Source organism: Henckelia pumila, chromosome 2 (assembly GCF_033568475.1).
Source record: "Henckelia pumila isolate YLH828 chromosome 2, ASM3356847v2, whole genome shotgun sequence".
NCBI lineage: Eukaryota > Viridiplantae > Streptophyta > Magnoliopsida > Lamiales > Gesneriaceae > Henckelia > Henckelia pumila.
Window position 1 is genome coordinate 92906168 of NC_133121.1, and position 10550 is coordinate 92916717.

The 10550-nt window shown below is 34.1% G+C and overlaps 2 protein-coding genes across 3 annotated transcripts in view; both read right to left on the reverse strand.

The window, feature by feature from the left end:
* Positions 1-606: 606 nt before the first annotated feature.
* LOC140880452 (uncharacterized) lies at positions 607-4186 on the reverse strand. The gene is made up of 7 exons (XM_073284904.1): positions 4093-4186; positions 3056-3428; positions 2724-2951; positions 2278-2632; positions 2055-2179; positions 1771-1906; positions 607-1085 (listed from the first exon to the last, which is right to left on the reverse strand). Exons 2-7 carry the CDS (start codon positions 3397-3399, stop codon positions 846-848), a joined length of 1428 nt encoding a protein of 475 aa, XP_073141005.1. The 5' UTR covers positions 3400-3428; positions 4093-4186; the 3' UTR covers positions 607-845.
* A 2940-nt stretch (positions 4187-7126) lies between these two features.
* LOC140882189 (uncharacterized) overlaps positions 7127-10550 on the reverse strand; it is a 4157-nt gene continuing 733 nt past the window's right edge. Inside the window, exons 2-6 of one of the 2 annotated variants that reach the window (XM_073288011.1) lie at positions 10246-10550; positions 9245-10123; positions 8907-9107; positions 8114-8309; positions 7127-7783 (exon numbers count right to left, since the gene is read on the reverse strand). The exon at positions 10246-10550 is cut by the window's right edge and continues 103 nt beyond it. In XM_073288011.1, coding sequence (XP_073144112.1) covers positions 7602-7783; positions 8114-8309; positions 8907-9107; positions 9245-10039 — 1374 coding nt within the window. In that variant the 5' untranslated portion in view covers positions 10040-10123; positions 10246-10550 and the 3' untranslated portion in view covers positions 7127-7601. The remainder of the gene's footprint in view (positions 7784-8113; positions 8310-8906; positions 9108-9244; positions 10124-10245) is intronic. The other variant, XM_073288010.1, reaches the window with a different exon arrangement.

Sequence of the window (10550 nt, forward strand, 5' to 3'; positions counted from 1 at the left end):
ATTTTTTAAAAAAAACCACTTTTGTATGTTTCTTAAGTAGTGTTTAGGAGAGCTTCTAGGAAGCACTTCTCGGTTTTTTCTTCACAAAATTTTGAAATTTTGTGTCTAAAAAACTGAGAAGTGATTCCTAAAAGTTCTACCACACACTATCTTAAACCCAAATTATGTGTTAGTTTATGTTTAACTTAATTAAAATCCAAAAACTAGTCATATGATGATTATGATTATCCAAAAATTATTTATCAAATACCACCCAACATTGATTTTTAGACTTCCACATTTGTTTACAAACACTACCAACTTTTGATTTTTTTTAATTTTTTTAATTTATAAATTTAATCACTTCTATAAAAACATATTTTTTTGCAAATGCTCCCTTAATTTTAAGGACCTGGCATAAGTGGAGATTTTTGTGAAAATTTCGAAAGATTTAATTTGTTCGCAAACGATATTTAGGACTTCAACTATCCCACAATTCAATCAACTTGAACTTTAAGAAGGTGAGTGAATCAATATGATACTTAAGTTCATTGTATCATAACTCCGACCCACCTTAGACGTCTCAGCTTGAGGTCATGTACGAAATTTAAATTAACAAAACTAAAATCAAAACATAAGTTCCCCTGGTAACATTTAACAACACTAAAATCAAGACAACATAAGTTCCCCTAGTGACATTTAACAAAGCTAAAATCAAAACAACATAAGTTCCCCTAGTAACATTTAACAAAATCGACCCGCTAAGTATTCTACGATGTCAATTCTGGGCTCACTTGACTTGCCAAAAACGAATCCTTTAGGCCGCGTGGTCCATCTCCATCACTCAAGAGTGTGACTGCAATGCATTAGAAACCAAAGAAACCAAGCTCGCTTGCCTTTTCTTTCTCGAAGGTCTCGAAATATTGATATATGATGGTGACTGCCAGTAGGATCCCAGTGCCTGAACCGATTGCGCCCATAAGATCCGCCAATACTGTCAGAGCCCCAATGCAGATGCCACCAAATGCGGCAGCAGTTGGAATGTAACGGTTTAGCTCCTTCTGAAGGTTTGATTCACGATGTCCAGGCATCACCATTTGTTGTTCCTGAAATTTCCAGAAATCTACCATGAGTAACGATGAATAATGGATTTAAATCGTATGCTTTGCGCCAACAGGAATGTATGGGAAATCCTTGCTGCAGTTGAGTTCAGAATTATAAAACGTGAGGAAGATGGGAAGATATTACTTATAAAGGTGATGACATGCAATTTGTAAATTACAGATTTTGATCACACAATTATTTGAAGATTTGTTGTAATGCAAAACTAAATTGATGATGCAAGATAAGATTACATTTGATAACACCAACTTTCCCTACCTGGGAACCCAAAATACCACTATAAAACAGGTACTTACGACTCCAAGTAAACTACTTTCAAGATATTAACAGCCCTCACAAGGTCAAGCAAGTTGATGAGACAAATTGTTTGGCCAAATTATAATAATCTAAAAATTGGTGGGCAGGTATGCCTATCCTTCTTCCAGGAGATGGGATGAGACAAAGTAAGAGAGACTTTAGAAGGCGAAAAAACAAGGCATGCATCTTCACGAGTATGAAAGACAATCAATGATGACAAAGGGGAAAAAATATGACATCTTCCGTTCCATCAACTAAAAGGATTTCTAAAAAAACAAGAATCACTTGGTCATATTCTCGCATGCAAAAGGACAAAACCTTGAAATTCATGGATAAGAATTAAATAGATTATCAATGTGTGCATGAAGATACCTTAAGTTGCTTAGCCACGTCTTTAGCTGAGGATCCTGAGACCTCGATCCATGTTTTCGAGAACAAAGCACATGCTGACAGCATAAATACAATATAGAATAATCCATGGAAAGGATTGGCTAATATATCTGACAAGCTGCAAATCAGAAGGAATTATCTTCAGGATTATCAGAAGACATCAAAAAAATTACTTAAAGTCATCAACGGAGTTGAAGTCTTGAAGAACAAACAGAGAACATGTGAATACTCGGAAAACAAAAGCAAAGATCTAGATTCTAGCTCACCTCGATGGTGCAGTTATGTAATAAGCAAGGCCACCAACAGGTACAGATTGACCAGAATATTCAGATTCCTTCCACTTTCCAAGAAGGTTAACAAGGAAATTTCCACTGTATCTCCTGTGAAGCAACTGCACAAAATCAAATCATATTAGCCTCATCAATACTGAAAAGAAGTCTCTCTCTATGAGTTTGGACTAACTTGTACTACTGAAAATCTGTTAGGTACCTGGGAAATAAAATAGAGATTGGACACAAGTGCAGATTGTAAAATTATGGGCATGTTTGAAGTGTAGAACAGCTTGATTGGATATGATCCCTGTTGCCCACGAGCATTCTTTGACCTCACAGGCAAAACAACACGGAACCCTTGGAAGTATATGACGATAAGGAAGACTAAGACGGTGGCGAGTAAGTTGGTAACATTGGGAAGATTCTGTCGGTAGAAAGCCTCTCTCAGTGCCCGAACCTTGTCCGTTCGAGTGATCAGCAAGTGGAATAAAGCTATAACAGCACCTTCAAATTCAGCTCCACGTCCACTGTTTATGGTAGTTGGACTAAAGGCTTTCCAGATAATGTTTTCACTGTTAGAGAAGAAAACTTACATACATAAATACCAACTCCAATAGAAGATGCATTAAAACGGAAACGGAATCAATAATCTCACTCTCTTACCAAATATTGGTTGCTATGAAGAGAGATATTCCAGATCCCAGACCATATCCTTTTTGGAGAAGTTCATCGAGGCAAATAACAATAATTCCAGCAAAGCACAGTTGCAAAATTATGAGGATTGCATTCCCAACTCCTAGTTGTCCAACGCTGCCATACATTCCTGAGAGAACATATGCAACTGCTTCACCAATTGCTATCAAGATGCCTAACAGCTTCTGCGCACCGTTTCTGGACGAGGGAAGACAATAAATCATTATAAGAATAATACAAATTACTCTGAACTGCATAGAATAACGATGGTTAAAGCTTGAATTATTTATGAAATTACTTACAAGAGTGCTCGATCCTCTCGCACATTGTTATCAACTTCAATGATCTTTGAGCCAGCTAAAAGCTGCATAACCATACCAGATGTCACTATGGGCGTAATACCCAGCTCCATCACTGTTCCCCGGTTTGAAGCAAGAATAACACGCATCCAGTAGAATGGATCAGCGCCCGTCGTGGAGTGTATTCCATATAGCGGCAGCTGACTGCAGACCAGGAAAATAAAAAGAGAGATAACAGTGTATATAACTTTCTCTCTGAATGGGATTTTCCGGTCCGCAGACTGAACTTCTGGCAGAAACGAAAGGAAAGGCCTGACCAAATGAAGCACCCTAAATCCACCTCCCATTTTTTTGTCGATCAAACTATTTCAACAAACTGCATAATCACATTGAAAAGATAAATTTTTCAGCAATATGTATGTACTCTCAAACATATAGGGGCCACCGTGCCTCAATATTTAAGCAAACTGGAATCTATCTAATGTAGAACAAATTAAGACTTCGGAGATTTCTAAGTTGTACTAGCAAAAATGAAAAACCGGTATCCACATAGATCAACTATAAATTCAATCCAAAAATACACATACTTGTCCCATACCCTCGTTTAAATGGACCCTCGGCATAAAAAAATCTTTAGACGGATATCCACAAAGGTAAAAGGAATTCTAGTTCCCCCTAAACAATATTCCCGCACATTGGAAATATTGCCAATCATCTCAAGTATGCCGGTCAGCACCTTGCACCAATCTGGTATGGGTTCTCACCAGATTTAATTATTTTCTAAAAAAATTAACACCACGAATTATGAACTTACCCAAATGCGACAAGCATAAAACTAAAAAAGACCTAGAAAACACGAAACATAGTGGTGACACAAAAATCAACGATTATCAATTGCATGACTGGAACCGGTCGAACCCAGAATCCAGATTCAAAACAACAAATAAAACTAAAACATATGGATTCTCAGAAACAAAAAAAAAACAATGAACCCCATCTACGATTCAAAGTTAACCCGTAATCGAGACAGATCTACGAACCTTTGCGCGACTTGGTACTTTGTGGGTTTGTGGGTCGGAGGTGGTTGTACATAAAGAGAGAGAAATTGCAATTCTACAGCAACTCCAACTCTTTTAAGTTTTTCAATTTCAATTATATTAGAATATTAGCTTAAATAGGAAATATTTATTATTTATTTTTATTAATATAAAAATTGGATATCCACGTGGCAATGGGGATTGCTGGCTTATCCAATAGTTAGATAACACGTGTATCAAGTGAAATTCCTGAATGCTTACTGGACCCGGTCCACGTAAGTGCGGTCAAACTTGGAGTCTAATTATAAAGGCTCAGAAATTCGCATCTTAAAAAAATGTTTAAAAAATCTAGAAATTGTATTGAAACTATATTTTTTAAAAACATTACGGTCGATATTTTTATTAAGATCATTGAATATGATATATTTAGATATTTTTTTAAAATCTACGATTTTTTTAAATAATTTTTTCTGTTTTGTTTTGAAAGTGATATACTCTTTTAAACAACAAAATCTTAATTAAATAAAGTATCACAAAATATTACAACTTCGACAGTTAGATGTATCAAGAAAATATAGATTAGATAATGTATCGACATTTTAGTAGCATTATTGAAAATTATTAATTAAATATAAAGTTTTGTCAACTTTTAATCAACACTATGATATCTTAATATATGTTAAGTGAAACCTTATAACAATTATTATAAATTCACGATTAACTTTACTGATATAACATTTTTCAATTTCTTAAATATTTTTTTTTAAGAAAATAATTATTCAGTCTTATCTTTATACATATTAGTATTTAATATTTTCATGCACGCAACAAAGTTCGTATATTTTTTTAAAAAAAAACTAAAAAAAAAGTAAAAAATAAATTCTAAAATTTAAAAAATATATAAAAATATAGTGTTTTTATAATTAAAGATTCACTAAAAAAGCAATAAAATGATTAATTTGCTTAATATTGTTGATTCATTGTGAATTGTTGGGTGCAATAATTGTTCCTACTGGATAAAGCGATCGAACCATGGTGTTTGGACTGTTGTGCGGTTTAAAATATTTAAGTTGCACTATTACCAACGGTTATAACTTTTGATAAATTAAATGACAATGGTCGATCCTATAATTGGTATCAGACTCAAGGTTATGGGTTCGATATCAAAATGTTTCTAAAATAATAATATACTAGTATTCCGCTGCACGCGTTGTGTGATCGTACAATTCGTTTTTTTAAAAAAGATAATAAATAATAAATTGTAAAATTAAAAAATAATAAAACAATAAATAATAAATTGTAAAATTAAAAAATAATAAAAATATAACGTTTTCCTAAACAAATATTTGAAAAAAATATATATCTCTCTCATAAAGTGAGTGTCATATTTGTAAATAAAATAATATCAAAGGCACAAAGTGAGCTTTTAATGGCTAGAAAAAAGAAAACTATATAAAATGACTATTTTGCCCAATAATTTTGGTTTTATTAAAAATTAAGTTAGGAAATAATGGTAATTTCAAATCAAACTTCACCAATTAATTAAAAGTTTGTTAATTAGAGGGTCTTTACTTTAATAATATAGTAAGATATAGTAATATTTTTACATTTTTAAAATTCAAATATATCATTATTTATATTTTTAAAAATTTAAAATTCAAATCTATCTTATTTATATTTTAAAAAAGTTTAAAATTCAAATCTATCTTATTTATATTTTAAAATTTTTGGATAGTTTATCGCTCCTAATAAAAATAAGAAAAATATAATTAATTTGATATAATAAAATTATCATTTTAAAATCAATATTTTAATAGCATATCGTTGCGGTAGTATTGTAGAGATGACAATTTTTCCCGCGGGTTCGGAACCGGTGGGGAAAACCCGAAATGGGGCAGGGTTGGAGGAGTATTTTTGGGTATGAGTTCGAGTTTGAAAATTTTTAAAAATCCCTGAAACATATTGGAGCGGGTATGGAGATGCTATCCCCGTCCCCGAACCCGCCCCGATAATAACCGAAAATAATAATAATAATAATAATAATAATAATAATATACAAATATTTTAATTATCAAATTTTATTAAATCTAAAATATTATTAAAATTAAAATTATTATTATTATTTAGTTTATATATATTTTTATACATTATATATAATACATCCGTTTATGATAGCGTAGTTTTATAATATAAAAATATTATTTGAATTTCATTCATGTTACGTACACATATAAAGTATTTATATTAGTCTAAATATATATATATATATATATATTATTTATTTTGATAAATTTAAAAACAATATATAATCTTAATAAATTTTTGATACATAATATTTTCTTTAAAATAATAATTTTTATTTATAGAAATATTTTGTATTTAAAATATTTTTATTAATTCTAAAAGTTAATATTATAATAAAAAATTTGACCCAAAATATTTTAGGTATTTTATTATAAAATTGAATAATATTTTTTATATTCTTATATAATAAAATTTACTGATTCATATATATATATATATATATATATATATATATATATTCGGGTATGTGTATGGGGATTTGGTCCCCGCGGGGATGGATATGGAAAATCCCGATAAGAATTAATAGAGATCGGGGCGAGTATGGGGATCGGATTTGAATTTAGGGACGGAAAAGACATCCCCGACCCGCCCCATTGTCATCCCAGCGGTACTAGTAGTTTCAACAATTTATATTTCGTATGATAGATTTTTTAGTTAAAAAGCTAAAAATATAATTCTAAATAATTACAGTGTCATTCCATTATATGTAGTTTTACACGAAAATAAAAACTCAAGTATATCTCAGTAGTAAAAGTAATGGAACCGATCGAAATATTGTCACAATTATGTTTGAATGGATGAATTTGATTGGCGAAAAAAAATAATTAAGAGATAAATTTCAATTAACACTCGTGATAGTTATATCTGAAATTTAATGATTGCATTATAAAGTGAATTAAAAATTCACTGAAAACAATTCGATAAATGAAATCTTATGAGAACAATAATTTCAATCATATCAATCCAGTGCGTTGGTGCGGAAGTATATATACATGAAAGGAATAAAGCCTTCGACTTTGTCTACAAGCACCAACTTTTTGTACCATAAATTCAATTCGATTCGATTCTTGCGTCTACAAACACCAACTTTTTGTACCATAAATTCGATTCGATTCTTGCGTTGATAAATCTTGAAGTTCAAAGCCAGAACAATCGAGGGCCTTCTTCCTTTTCAGCCCTCTTTCTTTCTTTAGGCTATACAGTCGTGATTCTCATTGGACGCGAGACGAAAAGAGTCGAGCCTGTTCGTTTAACTGTTTGACTCGACTCATTACATTTCCAGACTCTATCAATGGGGATAAAGAAATGAAAGGAATATTTGTACATGTAAAGTGCAAGGGATATATACACAAACGAATTTTGTTTTCTCCAACCCAATGGTAGCATAAGGACGATTAAATCGAGGACCTGTTCACCAAATAAGTCAACTACTGCTGCTTCCGGTACAAGTCTGCTAATGCCCGATAGAGTGTGGAAGCTGCAGGGGGCTGAGGCATGGAACCCAGAAGAATCTCAGATGCAGAGATGGATGGATTACCGTAAAACCTGGAATTTTCGCGTGTTCGTGTTGTCACAGCATTTCCTTCAAGCGAGCAACCAACAAATGCACCTGTAAAACAACAATATGTCCATTAAATCATCGATTGGTACGATACTTCTACGATCAGAACAACAGTTAGATTGTTTTGGCTGTCCATTCCAACTTTTATACCACAATTTATAGATTACAATAAAAGGCTAAAAGCACACGCATTAAGGCCTTGGCATACGCGTTTAGTTTCAATAAAATTTGGCCTTGACGCTACTTTAATTCGCCCAAGGATTTTGAATATAGAGATTGTGTGAATATCTAAGCTTGAGGGCCATAAGCCTTGGTGTGCCTTCCGCCTATAATATGCATTTCAAAGATAAAGCAGGGTGACATGGTGAATGCTTATACCTTTACTGCAACTGTATGTATAGCAAGCAGCACAGCCACCATCACCTGCTCGTATGTCAGCTTCAGCAGCCCTTCCAATAATACCAACAGCAGCGCTTAAACCTGCTCCAACAGACAGATGAACATTGCCACCAAACGTCTTCACTGCAGAATCTGTTCTCAACACTACTATATAATCTGTCACTTCCCCACCAGCCTGCGGAAAAAAAGCACATATATTGTTCGCAGTTGGGTATCAATACGTTAAATTTTTCAGTGATATATTTATAATGCATAAAAAAATATTCTTGACATGACAATATGGAAGGCATTTTGGTGACAACAGTTGGCTTTTATCAAATGATTACTTGCTTAATGTTTGATAGTTTGTATTCGACAAATACGTCAGTACCAACAATGACCCTCTGCATTATGCTTGTAAACACAAAATAATTCTTAATGCATCAAATAGATAAGAAACGACCAAAATCAGGTAAAAAGGGCTCCAGGCATTTCAGCCACATCCACACTAGAAATAACACGAGCAACAATGATACGAAACTAGAAAAAAACTTTAAACCTTTTCCACCAATACTAGTAAGGAATTATATCACCTGACCTTAGGTTAATGGTAAATATGTACCAGTACAACCGTTATCGACAAAGATGCATCGAAAGGTATCCAGGATATTGTATCAAAGAAGAGTAAAATCTGTAGACTTCAAAGCTGATTACCACAATAACAACCTTTCACAGCAAGTACACACACAAAATAGCATAAAAACAAAGAGATCGGGTCCAGTCATTAACTCACCTGTGCTCCCCAACCAATGCCAAAGGATGTAATGGCAGAGGGCGGAGACCAAGATCCATCTTTTCTACGAGCAATCACTAACCCTGTCCCAACATTGTAAGTAACCATCAAGCCAACCTTGGCAACAGTTATGATGGCAAGACCCTTGGCTCGCTTTAGGATTGCACCAGGTATAGACTTTTCAGATGTCACAGATCCAACCTACAACAAATACAATACTGTCAATATGTGATAGCACAGCAGTTTAAATCAATATGTATTGAAATTAGTAACTATGAGAGTAAAAAACGAGGTGACTCGCTGTGCATGTATCTGGCTGTATGCAAAATAAATCATACCTTAGTATAACCTTGAATAGTGTTTGCTGCCTTGTATATTTCGTGTTCCATAGATTGGCCCCACGGAAAATTAAGCCAAGAACGTAGCGTACTCAGGTCCGTCAAATCATGGGTCGGAAACTGTGACGCACGACTTACTTGGTTGATCAGGCATGATTGGACAGACTCAAGCCGCACACAGCACACATCACAAACTCGTTGAGGGTTCCCAAGTCTGAATTTTTCAGGCAACAAGCTCCGTCCCTGGGAGCAACCATGGCAGAAAATGCCGCCACAAAATCTACAGTGGTGCCTAGAACACATGATTGGATGAAAGCGCATGCTGCACAGCATGCAAGCAGAAGCAGCGCTATCAGGCAACCACTTTGGTGGCTCGGCTTCCAGAATTTCCTTCGTTTTACCAAGGTTGGCATCTGTAAGAGTTTGAGCCATCTCTTGCCAAGCTTGCTCTAGAAGTTGGTTAGACATCCAAGTAATGCTACATCCATAAATATCACCTGAAGTCAGTGACCAGATTTTACCTCTGACTGTTAGCAACATGTCGAGAACAACATCCCACATGGTCATCTCTTTATCTTCCCCAATACACTCATTCCAACCCATGTCACTCTCAGGCAAATATCCACCATTCAAATAGAGGCTTCTATTCCATTCTTCTCTTTCAATTTCTGGTAAAGGTGGAACAGATACAGGTATCCAAACCCCAGTTTCTTCATTAAGTGGTGTGTCGTAATAAAAATATTTACTTGGTTTTTTATCAACGGCAGCATCATATTTTCTCTGTCTAACATCCATTCCACTTACTTCACTTGTACCATCTCTATCAAAAGTCCTGTCGCCGTGAACCAGTTGACTGGCCGATTCAGAACCTTCACAAACCTGAATCAAGAACACTACATCAAAATCATTTTCCATCATGAAAAACCATCACGATTCACGCGTAATAGAATATGAAGCTCAGTAGCAATGGGCTACGCTTTTTATAAATGCATGCAACTTACACTTCATTTTGCGTATTTCATAATCTGGTAGGTATGCAACAGGTATCGGGTGAACGAGTAAATGAACGCATTACAGTATTTCTCAATCTGGTAGGGGATGCAATGGTATGAGACATAGGGTTTAAATACACAAAACAAGGTCCAAATAACCTAGACCCTCGATCACAAAGACTTGACAGTTAGAACCAGGATATCTTAATTGAAAAATCAATCTTCATTATCTCATGGTGGGAAAATAAAAAACACATTTCGTAAAAATTCCTAGCTTTGTACTAGTATCTCCTAGTCTCCTGTTATCTGAAATG

Bases quoted from the DNA above. Each gene is read 5' to 3' on its own strand.
- LOC140880452 (XM_073284904.1), bottom strand. From the start codon at position 3,399: ATGGGAGGTGGATTTAGGGTGCTTCATTTGGTCAGGCCTTTCCTTTCG. The intron at 1,907-2,054 runs GTGAGCTAGAAT...TCTGATTTGCAG, and splicing joins TACATAACTGCACCATCGAG to CTTGTCAGATATATTAGCCA. The intron at 1,086-1,770 runs GTATCTTCATGC...TGGAAATTTCAG, and splicing joins ACGTGGCTAAGCAACTTAAG to GAACAACAAATGGTGATGCC.